The 26,262-nt window shown below is 40.8% G+C and overlaps 4 protein-coding genes across 8 annotated transcripts in view; 2 read left to right on the forward strand and 2 right to left on the reverse strand.

Moving 5' to 3' along the window:
• Window positions 1-203: 203 nt before the first annotated feature.
• Window positions 204-764, reverse strand: LOC117138221 (DNA-directed RNA polymerases I, II, and III subunit RPABC4). The gene is made up of 3 exons (XM_033300166.1): window positions 623-764; window positions 420-512; window positions 204-331 (listed from the first exon to the last, which is right to left on the reverse strand). The coding sequence occupies exons 1-3, from the start codon at window positions 678-680 to the stop codon at window positions 309-311; spliced, it is 174 nt and encodes a 57-aa protein (XP_033156057.1). The 5' UTR covers window positions 681-764; the 3' UTR covers window positions 204-308.
• Window positions 765-945: 181 nt separating this feature from the next.
• LOC117138219 (zinc finger protein 337) lies at window positions 946-2,957 on the reverse strand. Its single transcript, XM_033300163.1, has one exon. The coding sequence runs from the start codon at window positions 2,893-2,895 to the stop codon at window positions 1,006-1,008; it is 1,890 nt and encodes a 629-aa protein (XP_033156054.1). The 5' UTR covers window positions 2,896-2,957; the 3' UTR covers window positions 946-1,005.
• A 73-nt stretch (window positions 2,958-3,030) lies between these two features.
• Window positions 3,031-4,840, forward strand: LOC117138220 (U6 small nuclear RNA (adenine-(43)-N(6))-methyltransferase). Of its 3 annotated transcripts, none has more exons than XR_004459187.1 (6): window positions 3,031-3,230; window positions 3,292-3,502; window positions 3,554-3,965; window positions 4,026-4,219; window positions 4,308-4,407; window positions 4,470-4,840. XR_004459187.1 is itself a non-coding variant. In XM_033300164.1 (5 exons), the coding sequence occupies exons 1-4, from the start codon at window positions 3,108-3,110 to the stop codon at window positions 4,201-4,203; spliced, it is 924 nt and encodes a 307-aa protein (XP_033156055.1). In that variant the 5' UTR covers window positions 3,031-3,107; the 3' UTR covers window positions 4,204-4,219; window positions 4,308-4,840. The 3 variants fall into 3 exon arrangements, 1 of the variants encoding a protein (XP_033156055.1); XR_004459186.1 differs by having other exon boundaries at window positions 4,515-4,839; XM_033300164.1 differs by having other exon boundaries at window positions 4,308-4,840.
• A 5,747-nt stretch (window positions 4,841-10,587) lies between these two features.
• LOC117137702 (cilia- and flagella-associated protein 91) overlaps window positions 10,588-26,262 on the forward strand; it is a 34,809-nt gene continuing 19,134 nt past the window's right edge. The window contains exons 1-3 of one of the 3 annotated variants that reach the window (XM_033299273.1): window positions 10,588-11,344; window positions 18,898-19,038; window positions 19,594-19,642. In XM_033299273.1, the coding sequence (XP_033155164.1) occupies window positions 11,047-11,344; window positions 18,898-19,016 (417 nt within the window). In that variant the 5' untranslated portion in view covers window positions 10,588-11,046 and the 3' untranslated portion in view covers window positions 19,017-19,038; window positions 19,594-19,642. Of the gene's footprint in view, window positions 11,345-18,897; window positions 19,039-19,593; window positions 19,643-19,928; window positions 20,112-26,262 lie in introns of those variants that run through there. The other 2 variants (XM_033299271.1, XM_033299274.1) reach the window with 2 other exon arrangements.

The raw sequence follows: 26,262 nt of genomic DNA on the forward strand, positions 1-26,262 counted from the left end.
AAATAAAACATAATTAGTTTAAAATATAAACCAAGCTCTTTTATTTGGGATTTTGCACCATATGGGAGTTGATTTAGATTTGGTTTATGAAAATTTGGAAAATATGATACAAGTAAATGTTGTTCAGTTAAAATAAACCTATTGTAATTTATTCAAAACGCTTTTTCCTATTTACCTTCATTACATTAAATGATACAACGCTGTTGTTCTTGGGGTTATGACATTTATTAAAGCAATAGCTTTATTTTTTATAATCTAACTGCTTAAATATATTGTTTAGACGGTTATCTATATGTTTTTAGGGGTTTTTAACGGGCATCAAAGACAACAACTGCAAATAAAACGAAAGATTTCATCAGTACAGTTTGAGAGCCATTGGAGACTTCTGGGGGGAAATTTAAATATGAAGGATTACTTACGACGCTTGGTGCGCTTTTTGTACATGATACGATATCCACACTCGCGACAACGAATCGGATCCCTGGGCCGCATCTCGTTTTCATGATGGCATTCTACAAAATATTTAAATTTTTATTGAACTGCATTTCAAACAATTTCGGCAGCCATGTGCCCGCAGTTAAAAAATCGTTTTCCGTCGAAGTACATTATCTGGCGAACTTACCTCCACAAATATAGGTCATTGCCGTTTTCACATTATCCTTAGAGCTAGTTTCCGACATTTCTAATCAATATTATTAATTTTAAAGCGTGTTTTCTATAAAAATGTGTTTTGTTATGCCGAAAAGTCTTTTAGAGTGACCGTTGTGGGGTAAACTATAAAATGAACTCAAATAATACTATTTTCTCGGCTTAGTATATTTCAGTAACTTGAAATTGGGCGGAACTTTTGAATCAGCAAAAATATATTTTTTTTTTATGACTCCTAATTAATTCACAACAAAATTTAGGAATTATTTGGTCTAAGTTCTAATTATCCATCCCAAGGAAATATGAAAAATAATGTTGTTTCTATTTATGAAGTTAAACGACATATTGAAAATAAAATTATTTTTTGAACATTTTTGCTTGTGCCATTAAGTTAAGTTTATGTTTAATGGATCTGTAATGCCTTTCCATACTTCCAACAATTGAATTTCCGCAGGTTTGACAGATTTTAATTTTTCCTCTTTTTTTCAATCTACATGGTGTTGTTTTCGAGTGGGTCTGCTTGGTTTTTATGCCAATTTTTTTGTAGTTAGGTGTACTTCTACTTTCTAAAGTCATATCTGTGTTTGTTGACGAACTTGCTTCAATATCAAGCTTTTCTTCGGTGGCTCTTAAAATAGTAGAAAAACCTCTGCGGCAATTACTTTCTTTTGTATTATCATTGTTTTTCCCGAACTTTACAAGGTTGTCCTTATGGCTTTGAGATTTGCAGTGCCTTCGGTAATTTCCCTTCGATTTAATGGTCAGATCGCAAACTTCACACTTGACGGTGTGAACTAAAAGATGCACTGCTTTTCGGTGGGTTTGCATGGTGCCCTGACTGTAGAAATTCGCTCCGCAGATTTCGCAGGTGAAATTCTTCTTATTCAAATGAACTTTGTTTATGTGTTCCTCAAGGAAAAATTTTCTCGTGAACTTCCTATTGCAGATTTCGCAAACTGGCGGAGGTCGCTTCCTGCTGCCTCCTTTTGGCGGTTCTCTCAACGGACGCATTTTGTCTCCATGTTTTTCCATGGCCCTATTGCATTCTTTGGAGGTATGAGCAGAACAACATAGACGGGAGGTTAGTAGCTTGCATATTAGGCAGGGTTTTCTGCGTTCATGGTTTCGCAGCACATGGGCATCGAGGGCAGACTTCAATTGGAATCTCCATGTACAGCGAGGACACTTAAAGGGGCGATATAGCAGCGTACTGAATGTTCTAACCCTCTTCTGGTGCTTACGTAGGAATTTCCGTGTGAGAAACGACCTGTTGCAAAAGGAACAGTGGAATGGGATGTTCGTATCCTGCTTTTCCCGTCTGTGCTTCACCATGTGCAGCTGGTGGCTAAAGGAGAAGCCATAGTTCTGCGCGCAGGTTGGACATTTGCTGAGGCTAGAAGTCTTTCGTTTTTTGATTGGAAGTTTCGATTCATCCTTGAAGTACGATTGCAGGTCCTTGGCAACTGGCACCAATATATCCTCCACCTTGTTAAGTGATAGCTCCAGTTCCTTCTGCTCTTGTGACTTCTGATCCTCCAGTAGTCTTTTATATCTCTTGTTTTCGTGGAGTTCCCGCGAGCTTGTGGATTTTCTAATTATGTGTGAGGTTAACGAGTGCTGTAGGTAGAATCGTCTGTAGCATATCTGGCAGTGAAAGTTGTCTGAATAGCGATGGGCCCTTTGGTGATCCTCCACGTCCTGCAGCTTTTTCCACGGTAGATTCTCACATTTGTAGCAATCGCAGCGTAGTCCTGGTAGGAATAAAGCTGCAATTTTGGGACGTAGAGCTCCTTGTGCTTCCTGGCCTGTCAGTTGGCTAACTGAACGTCTGTAGCCGGTGCTCACTGTATCCAGAATGGCGGCTAACTTTTCCATTTGCACTTTTCTGTTTTTGTCTTCAAAGGCATCGAATATTGCTCGAAAATCGTCTTGTAAATCAGCCTTAAAATACTCATTTGTCCAGAAATTATCGCGCAATTGTGCTGTGCGCAGCAAAAGCAGCACATCCGAGCTTCGGAATCGCATAATTTTCTGAACGTCTTCGCATAACTCGCTGGAGAAATCCGTTCCAAATATGGTGTCTCCTTCCCCATTGAATGCCACGTACTTCTCCCTGAATCCTCGACAGCACTTGCACTTACAGTGGCAGGAAGCAGGGCATCCATATGGCTTCTTGTCAATGCTAAGAACTGGCAAATCGGTTGTAAAGTTTTCGTAAGTAACTAGCAGTTTGCCAGGCCAAGACATTAGTTTACTTTTTTGTTTACAAAAGTTGAATCTACAAGTGGTTGTGTGACCAGTCACTGATAGCACAGAAGGGCAAATAAAACTACCAAATATTAATGGGAGCTTGTGTCATCTCTTGCTCGCTGGAGTTGCCAGACTGCAGCACTAAACAGCTGTTCGAATTTCGGCGGCATTTTATTTCATTTACAATTGCGATTTTTTTAAACAAAAACATGGTAAAAACTAAGGGAAATCAAAAGATAGTCGGCATGCATCCACGTAATGTATTACGCACGCAGCCCGACTACACCAAAATGGCTATAAAATATAAAGATTTTCGAGAGCAGTGCCAGTTGGTAAGTTAAAACAATTTGTTTAGCTTAGACATTAATTTTATTAAACTTTTGTTTAATTTAGGAGCTCAATGGCAAGGTTTCTGTTAACTTTCGCAATGAAAAGACCCTGCGTGAGTTGACCAAAATGCTGTTGAAGGAGTATTACGATTTAGATGTGGATTTTGCACCCGGAAGTTTGGTGCCCACACTAGCACTCCGTTTGAATTACATTTTGTGGTTGGAGGATCTAATGGAACCTCTGAACTTGCAGGACATACGTGGTATTGATATAGGTAAGCTATGGTTAGTTTGTCCCAACGATTTACTAAGTTAATCTTTCGCAGGTTGCGGCTCCTCCTGCATTTATTCACTGCTTGGTGCCAAGAAAAATGGTTGGCACATGCTGGCTCTGGAATCGAAACCACAAAACATAGAGTACGCCATGATGAATGTAAAGAAAAACCACCTGGAAAGCCTTATAGAAGTCTATGGTCAACCAGACAACACGAACATCTTTAAGAGCTATTTTGAGCAGGATCAGCGACAGTTGCGGTATCAATTTTGCCTGTGCAATCCACCCTTCTTCGACTCGAACTTACCAAATCCCTTAGGCGGAAATACCAGGAATCCAGAGAGACGACCAGCACCCAATAATGCCAGAACTGGAAGCCAGGAGGAACTCACCTGCGAGGGCGGCGAGGTACAGTTTGTGCAACGCATCATAGACGAGAGTCTGGAGAACAAGGAGCGCGTGCGGTGAGTCAATCTTCATTAGCTCCAGAGATTGAATTAACGTTGGTTTCCTTTGCGGTGCAGAATCTACACCACGATGCTGGGCGTCAAGGCCAACGTTCCAAGAATACTGGATTACCTGAAGGAGCTGCAGGTGGCGAATGTCAGCACCACTGAATTCCATCAGGGACACACGACTCGGTGGGCGGTGGCCTGGAGCTTCCACTCGGAGCCACTACAGCAGGGGACAACTTTAAATTAAGTTGCCATTAGCTCTGGTAGAGTATCTTTTAGATGGTAGTAGTATAAGTAGTTATACTTATTTTTGATTTTATAATACTTATTTAAAAAATTTCATTTTTATAGGCATCAGCTTAAATGTATAAGTTCTTGAAGAATTGCTGCAACTTTCGAATGTACTCTGACCTTCACCTGTGCTCATCCCAAACAGCAACTTCATTACAAGGTACCTAGAAAGCTTTCGCCTTAAATGGAAATTTGCATGTCAACGGTCACTTTGCCACCCAGCTCCACGAACGGAAATTATCGTTTCGCTTTTATCATTGACCACAGCTGACCACACACTTCGACGGAAAAAGGCAAACGGAGTCGGAATGGCAACCGAAATGGAGGCAAACACGCTCACTAAGCACAAGTCGCCGCCGCTGGTCAACACACCGACGTTTCCACACCTTTGAGCCGGGGAATTCGGGCGTTTCGCTTGACCACCATGTGGGATAGCGAATAGCACATTTTAATTGCTGCACGGGCACGTTACTGCTTTGCTAATTATTCGACACGAAAATACCTTTCAATGCAGGGAGCATATATTAAAAGTGAAATCATAGATTCTTACAGATAGTACTTAAGTTAAACTTGTACAGTAAAACATATATAAATTGTAATATAATAAAATTGCATATACTCTAAGTCAATAATTAAATTAAAATCTTTAAAGGGTATTCGCACTTTCAACCCCTGCCCAGATTTCCCTTGCCATTTGAGCCTTTTCACAACTTGACCAGCAACAGCCTTCGTTGGCTTACTTGATTTTGTTGTCCTTTATGGCATTTCAACATGTTAAGGTGTAAAGAACAACGTAATTAAAATGCAAGCCGTCGGTTCTTAAGCTCGGATAGATGGGTTCCCGACTGCGTCATGCGTTTAGGTGCGGTCTAGTTTGTTTTCCATTGTTTCCCGTTTCCCGTGCTGTGGGTTTTGCAGTCGCCCACGCTCCGAAATTAGAAACAAGAGTCAGTTGCGGGCAGCCCCTCCACTGATTTCAGCTGGGGCGCCCCTTCAATTTACCGGCTATTATCTTAATTTTAGGCACCCAAGGCCCCAAGGTAAGCCACAAAAGTCGACACGTGTTTCTGGGCTCGTCCTGATGTGGTAATTGTTAATTAAAAACACTCTCGGGTCACGTAGAGTGTGTTTTAGGTGCCCTATTAAAGTCATAAAAAAGCTAGGCATTCCCAACCATCACTGGGTTCGACTCTTTTATTGGACGTCGTTAAGTGGTTTTGAAAACAAGTTTATGTTGAACCATAACTCCACATACGTATACATGTTGTCTATGAAATTGGACTTGTAATACATTTTTAATGATACCTTTGAAGGATTTATGCGGGGGAAGATAAGTAATTGCTTTGTTTATGAAGGGAGAGAAGTATTTGTAAATGATAGATAAGCTAAAATATTAAAAAAATGGTATATTTTAGCAGCAATAGTAAGATGTATGACTTAGATTGGGAACATGTTTATTAAATTCTAATAATAGGAAGTCTTAATAAGAAAGGGCATAAAACAAGTAATATATTTTTATTTTTTGAATTTTAAATAAATTTTCTTTCTGTGGAAAAGTATAAAAGAACGCAAGGGTTGGCCTTTCCACGATTAACCCATTAAATATGGAGCCGCATAGTGACCACGTGGCTGTTTTGTGCCCGCAGGATCTGAAATCTTTGTCAACTTTTGTATAATTCGTACATCAATCAATTGCCCAAGAATCATCCATCAGATCAATCTGAGCGGTTAGCCAAAAACACAGGAAGTGAGGTGCCAAAAAGTAGGCAATGACCAGCGCAAAAAAAAAAGTGGAGCTTAAATCGGAGCAAACAGGTCTTTAAGAGGCGCCTCGATGTGGGAACTCCGGCTGGGAGTTGGGCACAAAATGGGGGCCTTTCGTGATGGCACGTAACGAGCTGCCAGACGGCGGCGTCTGTTGCAATTGGCAGCGGGCTGCTCCGGTTACTCCCCCCACCTCCTCCACCCATCACTCTGCACACACACGGCTATTGTCGTGTCGCATATGCATGCAGATACATTCACTTAATGCAATGAAAAGCAACCAAAAAGGAACGAATCGAAGGGGATGCCCGCCCACAGACAATGCAAATGCTGGTATGCGTGTGAGATGGGAAGTGCAGTGGCGTGCACAAGAGGGGTTAGGTAGCTCCTTAACTAATCAAAAGGGTTGAGTGTAGAACTAAACCTAGCTTAATAGATCCAGCATGGTTTTATAGAGATACCAATTGTTAACACCATAAAAAACACATTATAATTGGTCTGTATAAATGGCATATATCATATATAAACAAATATAAAGCACATTTGCTCCTTTATTATCAAAATTAATGCCTTATATACTTAAAGATAAACATCATAAACCTTTACACATAATTAGCTCTGTAATTGTACTACCTATCTGTCTTTTAATGCATATCAATGAATTAATAAGGACATAATTAAATTGATATATTTCCAAATATACCCAACCCCCTAGCAAACTCCTTTGCACGCCCATGTGTGTGTGTGTGTGTGCGTGTGTGTCTGCGGTCGGCGTAAGTCTGTGTGGGTGCTTCAGTTTTTGTGGCGTGTGTGTCATTCATGTAACCTTTCAATAAACATGGCCGTGCGGGTGAGCGAGCGGGTGTATGGGCGTTGGGCGTTGGAGTTGTGGGTGGGTGTTTTCGACTGGGTGAGTAGGCGTGGCAGGCGGTGCATGCATGCAGCGGGAGTCGTGTAATTGAACTGCTTCTACAAGTCCGGTTGAGTGTGCCGAGCGAACTCTTGAATGTGATTTTAAAGTCAACATCGAGCACTCCTGACATCCGAACTGTCATTTTTTGGTTTGCCGCTTGTCTGCCAGACAAACCGACTCGATGCGATTCGCCAGACCCTCTTGGCCGACTATTGTCTGCTCATATTCCCGGTTAATATTGGCTTGGCACTTGGCCAAGAGCTGAGTTATCGGATATGAATGCTGCTAGCCATGCGATGGGTGTAGCTTCCTTAAAGCTGTTGTGAAATTGCCATGCAAAAGTTTCAGATAATTTGATGAATTTTTAAGCAATATAATTGCCATTATTTGAATAATGAGAACTTCTAAGGAAGTCGTGTGATCATTAATAACACACAATTAATTGAATACCACGCACGGATATGGATATTTCATTTCATCGCCTTTCCAACGTTGCGTATGATTAATTGTCATCGTCAAGGAAACAACAAGGACTTTGTGCGGATATATCATTTCCGGTCTAATTCAATTATCGTTAGCGACTTTCTATGTTGCCACAAATCAACCAGGAAGATGGAAAAAATGGTGACAAAGGAAACGCTTTTCTCGCCGACATGACATCAGATATTCAGATATGGCAAAAAACGTGAGATAAAGGACACGGTCAAGGTGAAAAGTCGAATAAATAATGAGACAGGGATGCGAATAAATTGCTTTGCCAGAAAACTGTCAGCCTGGCAAATAATAACCAACAAAGGAGCGGAAATGGAGGAGTTAAGCCGCGCAAACGGCATACAGATAAATTACTCGACGAGTTTCCGCTCTGCTCAAGTACTTATGAAAATCGGATTCTGTATGCGAGAAACTTAAGCCCACAATATCTCAGGAGCACATACGAAACTTCACTTTAAATTTATTTGCTCGCTGTCAGTTTTTCAAGTAGACCTGAAAATTGTTGCGCACCGCTAAACTTCAGACTTGCAAAAAGACTGGAAAAAGCATGCGAAGAACTTTCCATTTGCCAGAAGTCCCGAGAGGAAACCCCAAAAAGCAAAAAAAAAATATATATATAATAAAAAGAAAAAATAAAATAAAATAGAACCGACGTAAGGAGGCGGCAAATGAGTTGGGAGGAGGCGTAGCAAAGAGCAAAGGCCATGTCAGAGTTTGCAGCCACGCGGCGTATACGTATTTTCCTTATTTTCATTCACAAAGGGAGCAGAGAAGAAGAAAAATCGAAAAGCCAAACGTTTTTATCTGAAAAACAAAGCTATTTATATCTTTTGGGCAACATAATGACCTAGGCATTTCCGCTGGCAAATGATGCGCAAAGTTTTGGGCCTAAGGCTCTCGAGTCTCGAGACTCGCGTTGTCAGTCATTTTATCAGGACTTAAAAGGGTTTATGTGCCGCTGTCGTTTCTGGCCTCATGAAGTGGTAGTCAAGTGCCAAGGGACTTTGGAATTCTCGCCCTTGGATTTTGGCCACCAACTTTGGGGCTCTTCTGTTTGTCCCGGCATTTTTGGGGTGTGCAAATTCACGCTTTCAAGGCTGTTTTTCCATCAGTTTCCGAGAGGGGCGACAAGTTCTCTGGCTCTTGTCCTGACCCATCCTGTTTTTGTTCGCCAGAGTGCAACGGCTGAGAAGGGGGCGAGATCCTCGCACTTAATTGCTAGCCTTTTTGGCATCCTACGTGCTCGAGAATGTGAACTTTAAAGGGGAGACTTAAATCAATGGTTTTGCAACAGCGATTTTCTCTTTTTTGTTTTCCTTTGGCTCGATTTTCCATCAATATAAATTTGTCTCTGTTCTTTTGGAAAGCTCTTATTAAATTTGTATCGAAATTCAGAAAGCCCTGGTGGAATTTATGTCCATTGAAACTCAATTAATTTGAACATTTTCGATTTTTTTGTAGCTTGACTATAGCTTTTATCAAGGCTGCACCTTTTAATGGACATGTTAATTAAATAGCCTCGCTTTAATTAATAAATTTATTGTGTTTAAAACAGAGCTCTCTGTTATTGATACATATTTACAAAAGGCTTTCAGCCTGTTTCTGCCCCATTTCGGACTGTTTATTCTGCGCATTTATGCCACGTTTGCAATGTGAAGCTAATTTGCATATGCTCAGACATTTGTAATATAATAACATATGTACATACATATGCGGGATTCATTTTGTGGGTAAGCGAGGGAAGTTTTGATTAAAATTGCCTCAAGGCCTGCATATTGCCCACTTTACGAGTATTCGTGGCTTGCACTTCAACTAGACTATGCGCACTTCAGCTTGATTGTTATGGTACTATCTCTAAGATAAAAGGTGTCATACACTTGCACAAAACTTCTTTATACACTTTAATTTTAGAGTTTATAATTTATTCATAAATTCCACACTTTTAAATCCTAAAGTTCTAGAGCTCTGCAAATTAAGTGAGAGATTTTGGGATACAATAACTGAGCAATACAGGGAACTACAAAGGAAATGCGAACCAATTCATTTGTCTCACGCACACCATCGCAGAGTCTTCACTCACACATAAGCCAAAGAGCCAACTCCCAAATATTAATGCCAAGACAAAAAGGAAGCCAGATGACAGCTGAGCTGTAGGAGATGCCAAAGCTAGTTGCTTTTATGAATTGCTATATATACTCAAGGGAGCGGACGGTGCTCATTGATATTTTTATGGGCCAGGTTTTCTGCTTGGAAATATTCTTTTTATTTGCATTCATTTTGGCTGTGCTTCTTCCATTCAGCTGTTTGCGCCTGGTTACACGCAATGTGTATGTGTGTGAGAGAGTCCTTTGGCCTGCGCTGGTGTGAGTGTGGCCATTCCTTTCTCGATTGCCATTGCCATTGCCTTGGCTGCCTTTGCCGCTCTTCGGATTCTGGTTGTGTTGCCACCACAACGGTTTCTGCGGCGCCTCTAAGCCACATTCCTCGCATGGCTGTGTGCGTGCGTATCTGTGAGTAGGATTCGGTCGTCGGTTTGTTTATTTGCGAAAAAGTTTGCAGCCAGAGCTGGCTAACAACAACAGAGGCAGCTGCTGCTTTTGCCGCCTGGATAGAGCCACTCTCTTCTCGGGTCTCTTTTTTGGTCCCTTGTTAAACAGTAGTAAACATGAAGGAAAAACTATTTAAAATAAATATTTAGACAAAAGGTCATTTTTTTTTAATTTATTTGCCTTTTAGTACATCATTGTAATATTCTTTATTTATAAGAAGCTTATTGAAATTAAATTTATTCATTGATTTGTAGATCCCAACTTCAACCTAAATTTTATATTCCAAATTTGTAATTATTGCTAAATAAAAATCAGAGGAAAAAGTGAATATTGTTTAAGCATTTATTTTTATTTTATTAAATTTCTTTGAAAGTTTAAAACAATTAAATTCAACATACACATGTATAAACCGTATGTTTTTGCCCACTGTGAGTCCTGCGAGAGAGCGATAGAGAGAGAATTCTCTCGCTTCCTATTCCTATCTCTCCTCGAGGTCCTGGCTCTCTGCTTCCCTGGGCTTTGTGTGTCGTTGACTGCCGGCTGGCGCGTCGCTGCTTGTTGAGCTCGAAACTCCGGCTCCTGCAGGATGTGGGGATATCGGGCATTCGGGGTCCGAGGCATCCGCAGTGAGGACGCGTCGCCGGCGCCGTTCAGTGTCAAAGTCAGTTGTGCCTGAGCTTGTGCCAGAGACAGTCAGTTGCGCTGCGAGTCTGCCATTCAGCTGGTTTCCGCTTCCGGTTCCGTGCGAGGTCTTTGGCTAGTGAATTGTGGTTTTGCACCTTTTTCTAACGACTTTTGTAAACACCAAAGTTTTTTGAACAAAAAGATAACCAAGGCACAGCGTATTTTTGTAAACATTTAATGCAAAAAAGGTTTCGGCTTGCGAAAGTCAAAGTGCAAATTGGCCCAGAAACAACAAGTATCGTTTATAAACTAGTTTCCAGTTCGAATGTGTGTGTGTGTGTAGTATAGTGTGTGTGTGCAATTGATTAAACAACACAAGGGTAACCTAGGCCAACTGGAAGCGTAGAGACTCCAACAAAAGCCCAGGACTAAATTCCCAAATCCTCGATCTAGTAAGATGGGCTGCAACACCAGCCAGGAGCTAAAGACGAAGGATGGCGCCGCCATGGATGCGGTCAGCAACGGCGAACCGGAGCCCAGTGCTCCTCCCTTGGAGGGCGAGTCATCCAAGTCATCCGCTAGCAATCATACGAATCACGCCAAATCCAGTTCAATTATCTCCAACGGCGAGGCGAAGGCGGCCAACGGGGGCGGCGCAGTTGGCGGTGGGAGTGGCAAGTCGGAAGCAACAAATGGCATTGATCGTCCCTGCGACAAGGCGGCAATCACGGAGTTCAATGACGACGAGGACGAAGGTAAGGCCCGTTCAATCTCCGATATCCAATACATTCATATTAACGACTGTTCAACATTCGGTGTGCGTGCGTGTGTGTGGGTGCACTTGAAGAAAATGTTCATCATTCCTTACTTTCTGAATTAACAAAAATCTATACAGCTAGACGAAAAAAACGAAATTGTAAAAATATTTAAAGAAGCGAAGAATAGAAACTAATTTTATTTTAGTTTATAGGATTTTTTTTCGGTGTCCTGTGTGTGTGGGGATGAATGGAAATCCTGTGTCCAGGGGTTCGAGTATTATTTACTGTATCAACACGCTGGGCGCACGTCGTTATCGCATTTGCCTTTTTTTCTCGCACTTTCCCATTTTCCCCAGTTTTCCGGGCTCCCCGCGGCCCTCGGCTTAATGGTGTCGCAAATATGAATTGTTTAAGTGTATACACATATATTTATATATATATATATATAGGGAGATGTTTGCTTTTGGTTGTATACTCTGCACTCCATTACACGCCACTACATCCGCAAGCGCTTTTATGCGGCCGATGGCAAATTTGTGTAAGGCCCTTAACTTTGTTAAGTAGCCGCCTCGTTGTCCCACAGTCGCCTTGGGCATTATTTTTTCCCAATGCGCATTAACGTAGGTTATGCTCCTGTTTATGGTATCTAATAAGCGTAGTCAGAAGTCACTTTTATGGACAGCGATATGGGCCACAGGATAACACAAATTCCATAGCTTGCTTTTGGGGGCACAGTTTAGTTTACGACATATGATTCGCAGTAAAGTGATAATAACGTTTACTTTGCTTCAGGCAAAAAACCTTTAACGGAATATACAAAATTGTTTACTTTAATATAATATTTGCTTACAATAAACAAATTTATAATTCATTCTATTTATAAATTTACACGTTAAGTTATGGCCTCTTTCTATTGTACGGAATAAAATTTTAGTTGGAAAAATAGCTCGAATTATTTAAAACTTCTGCCATAATTCACTGAAAATTTTATATACTTGCCTCCTGAAAATACATACATATCCAATTATTTTAAATTTACTTAGTTATTCATTTAAATTTTCACCACAATAACTTTTTACTCAGCGCAAATTTGGATGCAAAGTTCGGGGCTAATACCATTTGCAAGCCCCAAAAAAAGGAGGAACTTTGTGCGGTTTATTTGCTCCTTTTTGAAATAATGAAAATATGGAAAACCATCGAGGCGCACAGCGTTTCCAGAGACTGACTCATAAATTACCACAGCCAGCTTTCCCTTGTGGCAGGTGCAGCAGTAGTAGTGGCAGTAACTGTTTGTTTTGCCGCCGTTTTCCGCACGTTTTCCCGCTCCCCTCCCAATTTTCATTTCCCAGTTTCCCAGAGGGAGTGCTGATAAATTGTATAGCGACACTTTATCAATGGCTGGATGGCTGCACGGGAAAAGTTAGCCAGAAAATTTCGCTCCCCGTTAATGCCACAAATTATTGTTATTGCTTAGCAATTTTCCCGCTGCCAACAGCTTTTAATTTGCTGGTTTATGTGTGCTGTTCACTTGGTTTTCCTCGTAACATTTGCCTTGAAAATGGCTCAGCTAATTGGGGCTTCTTGGAATCGCTGAAATATTCCGGATAGTCCTTGAAAGTTTGTGGGTAGCAAGGAAATTAAATCAGTTCTTGTATTCGCCGAAAGACTATTCAATATTCAATTTCATTTGGGCTGTAGTGATTCATAAATATTCGCCAGCTGCCTTATCTTTTTTACTTACCATAAAGTTCCTTACTATAAAGTTTAGGCCGCTCCTCGAACTTTTTTGATTTTCTTCTGCAGCAGCGTAAAAGAAAAGCGTAATAAAACATACAAATAAACTAACGAAAAGAAGTGAAAACCCAAATCAACCAAAAAACTGCCGCTCGGTTACGCCATTTATGCCGCCACCCAAAACATTTTGTAAAACAAACACGTAGGCTGTATTTCAAATTTATTCCGCTTGCGAGTAAAACGAAATTAAAAACGTAAATCCGTAAATGCTTAAGTAGAAACTGGGTACATTTCCCGCGGTCTGTCAAATAATTAAGATATGGCGATGACGAGGTCCACTTTGTTTTATTTCACTTCCCTTTCCCGCTTGGACACGCCCAAAGCGAAATTACCTGCGAATTGCGAATGGGCCAGGAAGGACATAAATTGGCAATAAAGATGTCAACTCATGCAAAGTATAAGCCCAAACAAACAGACACGAGAGGAAAGGCGACGGCACATGCTAAGTCCTTGCTAAGCTCCTTTTCAGTTGCCTTCGCTTAATGTGAAACGCAAATAAGCGCCATCCAGTGTTGGTTGATCCTGCTCAAGACAAGCAATTAAACTTCACACACACACTAACAGGCTATAAGGAGTTATCCCCACTATAAGAAGCTCTATAGGGGATATTTTAGGTTTTAGGTCTAAAGTTGTTATGCGGCTATTTAGCTAAATGATCATGATTCATAGCACTATTTGGTTTAGTGAAGGCATTTGTTAAGATGGTTGTTGTGACAACTGAATTTCCTTGTTAAATACATTCCTTAATTGTTTATTATTTAATTAACATTTTGAAAAATGTTAGACTTTGCTGAAATGCAAAAGATGAGACATGAAAACAAATGTATTATCCTGAGGTAATATTTAATATTCCCTCTATAAGAGTATGTAAATCAAATCTCTCACGCTCAAAAGCATACATTAGGAGCAGATTAAAAAAAAAGTGTGGGTCCTTAAAAGACAAAAGGCAAGGACATATGCTTAATACTTACGTTTATTGCGCACATTTGCATAATTTTAATTAATTTTTTGACAATTCCTGGAGCGTTCCACTTGTGGCTTTGCCTGAGCTTATTATTCAACTTGGTTTATTATGCAGCAACATATTTAACCAAAATGTCCTGCTAATGTTTAACTAATTGAGAGTACATATAGCGCTCTACTTGCCACCGTTCAGTCAATTTGATTTATTGGGCAAATAGTTTTCTGTGGAACACCACGTATTATGTTTACACTTGCCGCAAGATGGGTGCGGCAATATCCTGATTCATGGTCGAAAGGCGGGCATGTTGATGATGTGCGTGGCTGTTGTCGGTCTAATTAGCGCAATTCCTGTTCGTGGGTGTGTCCTTTTGATAAGCTGCTGTGGAGAGGGGGAAAGGCAGGGCGTTGGCAGCGCCAAGGGTTAGGGACGTATTTACGTAGGACAAAAAGTTAGGGAAGAATACAAAATAAATAACAATATCAAACGAATCAAAATATTTTGGTAAGATCTTTATTAAATAATGGTATTGATTAAAATAAACTGTTGTGTGTTATCTTTAAAAGTATTTACCATGCAATTACTACTGCTGAGTTTTTTGGTTAAATAAATATAAATACAAACTCGTCGATGCCATTAATGTTTATTTTGAGCACTTACATTTATTGTTCGATCATTTTAAAGGCATAAAAAAAGCACCTTTTCCGCCGCCAATCGACGTTGACAGGCTTGATAATCAATAACTATAAAATATTTTCACGCCAAGATACCGAAAGTCGTTAAATTTTACCAGCCAAAAGCATTAAAATTCAAATTTAGCGAAACGTTCACAGTCCATTTGGTTTTCCTGGGCGCTTGGCAATTCAGCCGTACAAATAACACGTATCCGACGCGTTGGCCCAACGCATTAATTTCAATTTGGCGTCGGGGAGAGGATTGTTCGACACGGGTGTCCTGACCCGACCTAAAAATACACTTTTGGCAATGGCCTTGCCCACAAATATGAATAATATGAAAGATGGGAGAGAGCGGCATATTTACACGAAAGAAATGCATAAAATTGGGCACTGGGGCGGCATTAAAGAGCCGGACAAATGCCAGAAATGCGTGCCCGAATGATATTTAATATCTGTGTCCGACTCCAGGATGGCCACCGACTGAAGAAAGTCGGCGCCACGCCGAGTAAAATTATGCATACCACAATGGGGCAGGGCCAAAAGGGGGATAGGACCATTAGGGCACATTTATATGGATGGTGATGTGTGTGTGCGGCGGGTCTAATGTCTGCGTGTTTGCCCTGTTAAAATGCCTTTTAAACAGGCGCGCAAAGCATTTCCTAAGCTCTGCAATTTGCGTCGCCTCACCACCGGAAATGATAAATTGACATTTGTTGAGGCTTTCCGCCCGCACACTGACTGGCATATCCGGTGTTCACCATCCACCATCCGCCATTTCTATTACCATTGCCATTCCCATCCAGCCTTTCGGTTCAGGTTGGGTCGTTATTATTGTCATTGTTCTGTTTTTATTGAAGCATTTCCGCACTGAATGTTGATGCTCCCTATGGAATTGCCGTCACATTCCTTCGCCACATTACGTTCCGCGAAAGGATTTCGCTTATTTCTAAATTCCTTTGGGAATCATACCTTATGTGTTTCCTCTACTTTTCTTATTTGAGCTTACTGTTTTGTTTCTCCAGCGATTTCAATTTTAAGAAAATTACTAGATATTCCAAGAATTTGCTTACTCCGACTGTGCGGACTGGCTTATGAATTTCTCATGCAGCAATTGATATGACCGCATTATTTATGATGCTTATCGGTGAAGCTTGACACATCCGCCTTCTTTTGTCCTGGCTTTTGTCACTTGACGCAAATGTATGCGCATATAATTTGTATTTGTGCTGATACACATTTCAGGGATATCAGTGCTTTTGAATAATACAAATAGCAAAGGAGAGTCAGCCTGTTTGCTGTGAATAATTGGCAACGATTATTTGTTATCGTTTTGTCAATTGAACTGTGCTATATGGCCTGGAATAAAATGTTTAAAGCCATATTTATGGTGCTCCCAATTTGCTTCAGTGCCTCTATGACTCATCAATTTTGTTAACAGACATTATCCTGATAATGTCTTATTTATTCGAATGATTTCCCAATTCCCAATTAGGGCAAGGCTTCCGAAAATAGGCTGATATTCCATATTTATACAGCTTTTCAAGATAACCCCTAAAAATATCCAAAATTAAGGCACGCAAAGCACAATGTTGAGTCCAACAAATTGGAAAATATTTCTGTGACTGCTCCACTTTTCGGGCAGATGTGTGTGTCCCAATCAAGAGCATACATACACCACATAAAGGCTAATTGCACAAAGCCAATGCCAGACATTCCCTACTATCCGCATTCTAACCGAAAACCGAACTAAAGTGGTAAAATGGCCCCGAGCAGCCAAACAGGCGACTAATGAAGTGCCATCCATTGTTATCCTCAAACACGATAATGGATATTACGTACATACATACTATATATATGCCCATCTGTATAATAGCAAATTTAATTAAAAATTGTGTACTTGGTAGTTAACAAGCTGGCTTCGATGGCTGGCTGGTTGGGTTCAATGTTGAGTGGCCGGGCAACGTTACGTATACGTCATATTTGAACGATATTGGCAGCTGAGCTGTTGCTTCCGCTTACCAAACAACAACAGCGATAACAACAGGGCGCGGAAAATAAGTCAAAGCATTGGGCCACTTTCACGTTATTTCCCTGACAAACAAAGCGGAAATTGATTGCCAGATACGTTTGGGGGCACCAAAGCATAAAGTAGCAATCGAGCATACAACCCCATGTTACATGTTTTCGACGCCAGCGACAATAAACGTGGCGCCGATATACCCTATCAGCTTAGGTTCCCCGTAGGCTCCAGTGGGATGGGCTCCATAAGTTGGGCATACTTTTGCACGCTTGAATATTCACAAATTGATGAAAAATTCGATTGGCAACAAAGGTTGTAATCCCTTATTGAGCTTGATGAGCTGATAAAAAGAAGGCACATAATCCGTGATTTGAGTTTGGCTTAAAGGCTAAGGGGATGTTTATTTAAATGCAGATTATTATTTTTTTATTCATATGAAAAGTACGATATAAGCGATTAAGCTTATTAAGCATATTAAGGAAAATAATCTACTTTATTATTGGTTGAAAGTGTATAAAGCTTAGTAATATTCAATGAGTATCCTCAAGTCTATTCTGGAGCCAAAATACCTCGCTCCGCGTCCAAAAGCCTTTGGCTTTGCATAGCGTACTCTATGCAATTAAGTTGATTATGTTTTTGTTGCTCAGCAAATTCGGCAATAATTGTGGCCCCCAAAAGGGGACTGAAGTTTTTTGCGCTCCTTTTTTTGGGGCTGATTAAAAGTTTAGGGAAACATGTTGGGGCAGGCAGCCGTCTGTGCGATGTCTAACTTGGAGTAGACTTTACTTAGTGCTGTCACTGCACAAGTGTGTGTGTGTGTTCCGAGCCTGTGTCTGTGTGTGTGCATGATTGGGTGTACTTGTGTTGGTGCCTTGTCATTGCCAGCCTGGCTCATAATGCTTTTATGCTTTTGGCCGCCGGCATGCACAGGGAAATGAAAACTGCTGGAGCCGAGCTAATTCCGTAATGAATTTCCCAAGTCTGGCCACAAGCAAAACTTGTGCCTATGTGCCCGAGTATATAATTTATAAGCACATAATCGATATTGTTTCGAAATTTATTGGCTGCCACGTCGGGGTAATCGCTTTTGGTTTGCCGACAAACTTTTCGGTACTTGAGTTCTAAATAAATGGAAAAGTTTGAGTGACCGAAAAAGCAAGACCCATTTCAGGCCTAATCCAATTTGGTAAAAACTGAAAAGGGAGAGACTAAATTAACTAGTTCCCATTCTTCATGACAGTTAAATATAATACAATTACAAAATATATTTACACGCATTGAAAACTTGCAGCACAATGAGCGTGGCTATCAAGTTAGCATAGCCACTTTGCAGGTATTCAAACTTTTATTGCGTACTCAGGAACGCACTTATCCCAAGCTGAACTTTTGCAACTCCACTCGGCAATGCCATAACTTCACAGCGAAACGCTTTTTCCCATAAGATACACCCCTACAAAGGCATTCGTAGACACAAAGTATCTTGACTTCAAGAGCTCTTATTTCATTTCGGTAGTTTTCTTACTCTTTTGTCCCAGACGCAACCGAAATAAAACGAAACTTTTCGATATAACTAGCGACTCGCAGTTTATGGCTATTTATATGATTAAAAAGTTGAGTGTGCAGGAAATTAGCTGAAAATTTACGATATTGCCGGGCGTTGATAAGTGGGGTGGTGCTTGGGCAAAAGACAGTTGTGGAAAATTGTGACAAAGGGCAATTCTAATGCGAATGGACGTCAAGCTGGCGAGGGCTGATGCGTGCTTGGTTGAAATTGACTTGTATAAACAAATATCACGTATACGCAACGTTTTCATTTGATACATTTGTGATTGCGTGTGTCATGTCAATGTGAATGTGAATGTGCAACTGTTCTCGACTTTCACTTTGCTTCAATACACATTTAATTCACCCACTTCATTAGCTTATTCGCTGTCTCTCTCTTTCTGATTGCATAACTTTACATTAATAGACATAAAGAAATATATTTTTCCATATTATTGATGGCAATTTTAATGGTTTTTCTTCTGTATTTATTCTTAAACACACACAAATCTTGATAAATGATTCGAAAAACTTGTAATAACCAAAACCGATGAAGAACCGGAGGTGGAGATACTGATACCACATCACCATCATCATCATGGCAGCAAAAAATTCCATCGAAATCCCTTGAAAAATTTGGATCTCGATTTTAAATTCGATGTCAATTCGTTTTAGCCAACAGCAAATAACTCGACTGGTGTGTGACTATCCAAAGATATCTTGCCTTTGTTGTTAATTCAGTGACAGCAAACGGAGCTCTAGCCAATAATTCTTTTAGCTAGAAATTATTCTAAGTGTGTCGCTGTTGTTGTTGTTAATGTTTATGCAATTGTTGGTGTTCCTAGTTGATACTAATAAAGAACGTTAAACTCTTCATCAAAGTAGCCATGAAATATTCCGAATTTTCTTAAATGCACGCACTTAAACCGTTTTCTTAGAATATCGAACTCTACTAGCATTTTATTTAGTCCGTAATTGGCATGTTTTCACTCTAAAGAATTTCTAACAAATCCTTTTTTCAAATTTCTAATAAATATTTTAAGCTGGCAACACTTTTTCTAACCGAAAAGCTTTTATAAAAGCTTTTGCTCCTTTCCATAACTTACCATATTTAACAAAGCTTGAAAAAGTTTATATGTCTATCTATAAAGTCCCTTTATTAGTGAGTTATTCGTTACTTGTGATTTCTTTGAGTGTGTTTCGTTATACTGTTGACCTCGACTGATTTCAATTTAATTTATTGTACTTTCAGGTAACTATTGGCATTTAATACTTTACCAAAAACAGCAACACATTCACAACACAAACAGGTATTTAACATTTAAAATTTTATTTAGTTTGGCCTTGGGAAAATAGGGGGAAATTGTTGGGGAAGCTCCTGAAAGCTGGCGAAGCTTTGTGAACTTCACTCAATGGGCCTCGATTAATTTCCCACTCAGACCTACTTTCGGCTCGTTTCCCGGAACGTTTCAGTCCAGACCAGTTAACAGTGGCCCAAAGGCAACATCGGCAGCCGATGTCGGCCACCCGAACGGTTAACAGGGCCACAAGAATCACGTTTTTAACCAAACCCACTGGCCAAACGAGGCCAGTTTCACAAATCAAGCGGAACGTTCGGTTCGATAGGTTGCCCCAAAGAGAGAAAGTCCAAGCGGAAGTCCTTTGAGCCCAGCAAAAGGGAAAGTGCGCGCGAATTTAAATATTAATAGAATAAAGCAAACTATCGGTTTGTACGTGTTTTGTGCTGAGCCTTTCTGCAGAAGAGCCAAGGTAACTTCAAAGCAACTTTCACATACATTTTTGAATTCAAAATCAAATAAAGCATTTGAAATGCAGCATTTGTGTGTTTTTAGCTTTACGACTTTCAGGTGTCCTGAACGTAGGCATAAAAATCTGAAGCATTCCGATAGTAAAATAAATATTCCTCGGCATCCAGTTGGGTAACACATCTCAGCTGCGGATTCCTGGTGACGCACACCAGTCCTCCGTGCCCATGAATAAATAAAACTTTTGTGTGTTGCGTCCCCTGCCCCTTCGAAGCCTCCTCGCAGGGCTGAGTCCTTTGGCTCCTTCGCTGGTCCCCTATTTTTAACATAAAAATAACATAAAATCTGCCTGGGCTTTGCAATTTTTCCCTCTTGCGCTGTGTGTAGTTTGTTTTGAAGTGTCATCATCGGAGGTCGGATGAGTGGGGACTGAGGCCGAGTAACGACTTAGTTGGATATTGATTTGGTATTTTTATCTTTATCACAGCCATTTGCATCTAATCAGCTTAGAATTGACGCCCAAACTTGACATATTTGATTTTATTATTATGTACACCATGGTAATTATAGGTCTTCTCGATGTCCTGAGTGAAATACTTATTCAGATTTCCTGTTGTGCACATTCTGTGACCCAATTCAATTTGTCATTTCTTTTTTGTGTGGTCTTAATGATTGAGTGTTGATGCTCTAGGGTGGATGTTCTTTTTGGACTTTTCATTCCATTTTTTCAGCTGTGCCGCGCTCTTTTAGCCAAGCGCCCAATTTAATTAAGTGGCCTTAAAAAAGGCGCCAGAAGGGATCAGGATGGGGATTAAAATAGCATCACAGGAAGTCCACAGATCCTTTAAAGTATCTTTTAAAGGATGGCAGAAAAATCATTGATCCGAGATGTAAAACATAATTAGTGCCAAAGAGGTAAAATACCTTTATAATATAGACTAGTGGCACTTACTTTTAAAAATAAGAAAATTGTATTTGAGAGACATGTTACGAATTGCATTTAAATAATTAATTTTCAAATAACTTCAAACTTCTATTAAATAATTTGTACGTATCTGTATGAATTATAGATTTTAATGTTTGCTTAATGGTAATGAACTATTTAAATATAAGAGACAGGTATTAAAGAAAACTTTAGAATATTCTTTGACTTCCCGAAACAATTCCAATTAAATATTTTGCGACAAAATTGAAATTCCGAAATGGCAACTTCCTTTTAGCGGAAACTAAGACAAAGTTATCCCAAATACTTGCGCCCGACCACCGTTTTCGGGATCATCTGCTCCCGTGCATCAGCTGGCCAAACTTTGATGGAATTTCATTAATGCCTCACTTTGCTCTCACACCCCAGCGAGAATTTGCCACAATGTGCCACAAAGCAAAAATTAAATATTCCACCTAAGCCCCGTGGCAGCCAGGACACAAAACTGTTCGGTGTGTTAAAGTTCGTCACACCCGCAGCTGAATGGTATATGGTGTTTGGTGTATGTTATATGGTGTATGGTGTATGGTATATGGGCTCTATATCCCGTCGGAGTGCAAACAAACATGCCACATGCAATTTGAGCCGCCGTGCAAGGCAAAACAAAGCGGAACTCAGGACTCTGCGGATGACACATGACCTACAACGTTTTGTTATTTCGGCTCGGCACTTTTCACTTTTTATTGTTCGGTTGGTGAAATATTTTTATGACTTGCTTTACGTGAGCTTGGGGTCCTTGTCAAGGATATGGGGCTAATGTCGTGCTGCCTTCTTGGCCAATCAATCATTGGCAAGACCCGCTAAGCGCATAATATGAAGAGAATAAACAAAACGAGAGGAGTTATGCAAATGCAGGCACGACAGAGTTTTTGCAACCGAAATGAAATTAAGCAAATGTGATGGATGACAGCGCAGGAAACGGAAATAGCGTGTAAAAAATGTGTTCGCTCATTGAAACTGTAACAAATGGTTATTAAAAGTTATTCGCATGAGTTATACATTTTTGCGGAACATTTGAATAATTGAGTGAATTTTCGAAACAACGCAAAAATGATATACTTTAAAACCAGATAATCTTTTTATGGTTCTAAACAAACACCAACTCTGCTTACTCTTGACTTCTTTCAAGTTAATTGACAGGAATTCTTTTTTATTGTGAAAATTAATGACTTTTCTCAAGCTTCAGTGGAACCGCCATAACTTATCTTCAATGTCTGAATCTGCTGAAGTGTGTACTTAAAGAAATCGTATCTCACCACATGACTGCTCAATATTTTCTCAATGACAATACCGAAAATATATTTCCACAAAATCCCCTGTCACAGTTTTGTTGGCCCTGGAGCCCTACACAACTTTAATTTGTAATAATCCGCAGGCCTTGAGGCAGAACACAAAGCCAGGCTGAATCCGAAGCATTTTAAACCATTTCGCATACAGGACATCCCCTCATGGACACACACAAGCTTACATATTTGCACTGTATACAGAGTTATCAATTTCACAAAAGAAATCATTCAGTCGCATAACAACAAAACAGAGAGGAAAATGGCCGACATGAGTGTCCTGGCAGCATTTCATATTGTCTGCTGTACTCTCCGACCGCCCTTCTGTTTATACAGATGTCAAGTGACGTATCACCGCCCCCTTTTGCATACGGATACGGATACAGATACAGATACTGCCATAAGTATACTGCTCCACCCATTTACTCCTAACAAATTGGATACGTGTTTGCTCGTCTGTTGACACTGACTTTGACTTTTGCGCTGCGCATTCAGTTTGCCATAATTCAATTTCATATGTATTCTGACAACGCCAGAGGGCATTTTGTGGCGCACCTTTGTCGTTTTACCACTGGTTTACTCTGTGGCCACACACTCTTATTTTCAAATCAATGGCCTGCAAACACACGCAACTCTGTCACGTCAAATTATAATGCTAAACTAGTCCCAACACTCGTGCCACCTTGTTCATTCCCACATTATGACTGAGCCACATAATTAATGCCATTGACAAACAGTTAAAGTCCTGGCCAACTGGACCGCTCATAGCCTTCCAGTGTTTGCTCGTCAATCAGCGCGTTAAATTGTCGCACTACCAGCTGAGCTGGTATAAGTTGCTCATACGCCGTGTGTTCAGCCAAAGTTTTCGGGCCATTCCGCTACAAGAAGCCGGGCTGGCTGCTTGTGTTGACTTTGCATCTTTGATGGTTAGTTGGGCATTCCTGCCGAGCCCCAAGGCCTTGCATTGCATAAATTTGGCTTTCACTACGGTTTAAGCACAAGATTCTGGGTAGTTCACCCGGTTAGCTGATGAAGTGTTTAATAAGAGTTAGGCTAGAGTTAGTTAGATCTGTAATATGGCTAATAGTCAAAGTTTTCTGTTATCAAATCGAAAGTTTATAAGGAAGAGAAATCTAAGAATAGAAGGATTTGGTTGAAATGAAAGGTAAACTGGAAACTTTGCTGTCATGCTTAGAGAAAATTTTAAATTCCACCTTCGGGTTGAAGTATTTTACTTGAATTTCGTATGCTATATATACGCATATATAGGCTTGAATTTATTTTCATTTGTCGACTGCCCACACAGTGACCTCGTAAGCTCATATCTATTTCAATCCGTATCGCCCAATGTACCGAAGATCCGTCACTCTGGCTGCCAGTTGAAATGGTGCCGCTATTAATAAACCCACGAAGGCCTCCAGTTGGCCAGGACATTTGGCCTGCAATTTAGTAGAGCACTTTTCACGGCACGCATCGCCAGCTGGAGCAGCAGAGTTGGCCATTTGTCTAACGCTGCGACACCGTATTCAATTAAATATTGAAAGACGTGGCTAATAAATTACCCAAACGCAAACGCCATGCCGGACACAATAGTCGAAGAAGGGCCAGTGGAAGTCCAGAGCCGATTCGGTGAAGGTGAATTATTCAGGGCATGCTCATAAATATAGCCCACATTAGGGCCAAATCGTTATAGATCTACAAATTGCCTAAATATTTAATAGCAGTGGGTCCGTCCGATTGCGGCACGGCCACTTTTAATGGATGGCAGTCATCGGGATTGAGTAGCTGAAAAGATTTATACGCCCCGTTGACAAGGCACACGCACGTGTTTCGTTTCTGATTGGAAAGGGGTTTGCCGTGTTGGCCATAAAGGAAATAACTTTTTTTGTGTTTGGCCACATCATAATTCATTTGTTTCGGCCCCCAACAATGAGGCCCAAAAATGTAATTTCCTAAATCAGGACCGCCGACCCCATTGTCTGGCAAATTCAAATCGTGTTCCCCACCGCCGAGTCCTGATTCGCAGTCAATAAAATCAAATTTATTTCAGTTAGGGATTTTCGGTCATTAAATGGAATTTGTATGCCGTGAATTTTCGTGTTCTGAGCCCCACCGCGCTCCATTAATTCACTACGGCCAGGAAATTGAAAGCAATGAAGGCATCTCAATGCTTGAGTTGTATCTCTTTGGGCATCGGTGATTTTTTGCGGGTTTTAAAATGTTTAACTTGACAGGCGAATCAACCTTTATCTACTCGCTTAAGTCGACACATGGTAAGTCGGTGCCATCAATAATTCCAAGGCTATTTTGGACGGCTTTAAACCCGTTTTGAGGGAGTAGTTGATAAATCTTTTCCTTGGCCATATAATCCCACCGAACGCCCTTCATGCACCCACAGCACTTTCATATTTTTGCCAAGACATCCTGTCGATACTTTTGACTTCTTGCCTCGGCAACATTGACTGGCGGCGACAAACAGCTATACTATATAGATTGGATGGGCTAAAGTTCAAAGTATGCAAAGTCAGTGGAAAAGCAGCAAAGTCGCCACAGTAACCAACTGGCAGCAACCTTGTTATGGGCAACCAAGAAGCCATACCCATCCTGGTTTCCCGGACAAACTGAGATCCGATGACTCCACAGAAGCTGTCCTCCGGGCATTGCATTGGCTGGTATTTAATACAGTTAGTTGGAGCCCCAGGAGCAGTCCGTCAGTGGCTCGGCACACGCTCCTCCTGTTCGATCCACGTCCGTCAGACATCCAGTCGAGCATGCATTTCCTTCCTCTTCTGCGCTGCAGCGCAGAATTTCCATTCCAATGCACTCTGATTGAAAGTCTTACGTGCTGTGTGGGTCCTTTCGTTGGTTTTGGTGTGGGTAAGGGCATTGCTATCGCTGCTAGTACTAGTATCGGCAATGGTGTTGGTATGGGTATTGGTATTGGTATTGGTGTGTGCCGCCTGAAGGACCTCCACGCCCCAAGTGCCACTCGACTGTGTCGTATTTTTTGCAATTTTAATGTGCAATGACGTAGATGCAAGAGCTGATAAGGTCGAAACGCCCCATTTTCGATAAGGCGGCAACTCAAATAAAATTTACAGACACAAGAGGAAAGCAAATGTGAAGAGCTGAGTCGACCAAGCTAATACCTCACAGTTAATGAGGTATTAAAGAGTCTTAAGGTCATTTATTCACTATTTTATTTAAAACCACGTATTGAATTAATTAAATGATTAATTACCCAAAAATAACTACAAATGATATTATTCAATACAACTCTGCATATAAGGCAGAAATAGTTTCTAACAATGCAACAAGGTATCTTTGCAACCCGCAAAATTAAAGTAATTGCATTGAGATAGCGCCAAAAAAAGGGGGTAGCACGTTTAGCCATTAGCGGTACAATAAGCAGCGATTGGGGCACTCCAGGTTCCGTCGGTGGAATGCAATGCAATGGCGGCAAATGCCCTCCAATCGTCGAGTGCATTAAGTGTGTCATTCTGCGATGCGAAGGCCATGCCTTTGTCCCCCGGAGAAACCCTTTGTTGCACGTGCGGCGCTGACAATGCAACTGTCCACAAAACCCCTTCAGCTGGGACAATGCGAGACAAAACGCTTTTCGCTTTCCATCGCTTTTGGCCTTTGTTAATCGGTTTTCCCGAGAGCTTTTGGCCCGCTTGCCCGTCATCGAATACGAGTTCGAGTATCTAATTAAAACGAGCGCTCTACTTGGACGCTATCAAATGTATCTCGCTCGCTTTTAAGAAGACTTCAAGGCTGTTTGGGACTTGGGTGCGGATTCCGGGTTTGGGTTGTGGGAATTTCGAGAAATTGCTTTCTCTTTAATTGGATTGGGGTCGCGGCTCGTGTTTATCCAGGACGAAGGACCT

The sequence above is a fragment of the Drosophila mauritiana genome, chromosome 2R (genome assembly GCF_004382145.1).
Source record: "Drosophila mauritiana strain mau12 chromosome 2R, ASM438214v1, whole genome shotgun sequence".
Lineage (NCBI taxonomy): Eukaryota > Metazoa > Arthropoda > Insecta > Diptera > Drosophilidae > Drosophila > Drosophila mauritiana.

Excerpts from the sequence above, each read along its gene's own strand:
- LOC117138220 (XM_033300164.1), top strand. The coding sequence starts at position 3,108 with ATGGTAAAAACTAAGGGAAATCAAAAGATAGTCGGCATGCATCCACGT. Across the intron at positions 3,503-3,553 it reads CATACGTGGTATTGATATAG|GTTGCGGCTCCTCCTGCATT; the intron begins GTAAGCTATGGT and ends AATCTTTCGCAG. Across the intron at positions 3,966-4,025 it reads GAGAACAAGGAGCGCGTGCG|AATCTACACCACGATGCTGG; the intron begins GTGAGTCAATCT and ends TTTGCGGTGCAG.
- LOC117138219 (XM_033300163.1), bottom strand. The coding sequence starts at position 2,895 with ATGTCTTGGCCTGGCAAACTGCTAGTTACTTACGAAAACTTTACAACC.
- LOC117138221 (XM_033300166.1), bottom strand. The coding sequence starts at position 680 with ATGTCGGAAACTAGCTCTAAGGATAATGTGAAAACGGCAATGACCTAT. Across the intron at positions 513-622 it reads AATGACCTATATTTGTGGAG|AATGCCATCATGAAAACGAG; the intron begins GTAAGTTCGCCA and ends AATATTTTGTAG. Across the intron at positions 332-419 it reads CAAAAAGCGCACCAAGCGTC|TTGTTGTCTTTGATGCCCGT; the intron begins GTAAGTAATCCT and ends TTTTATTTGCAG.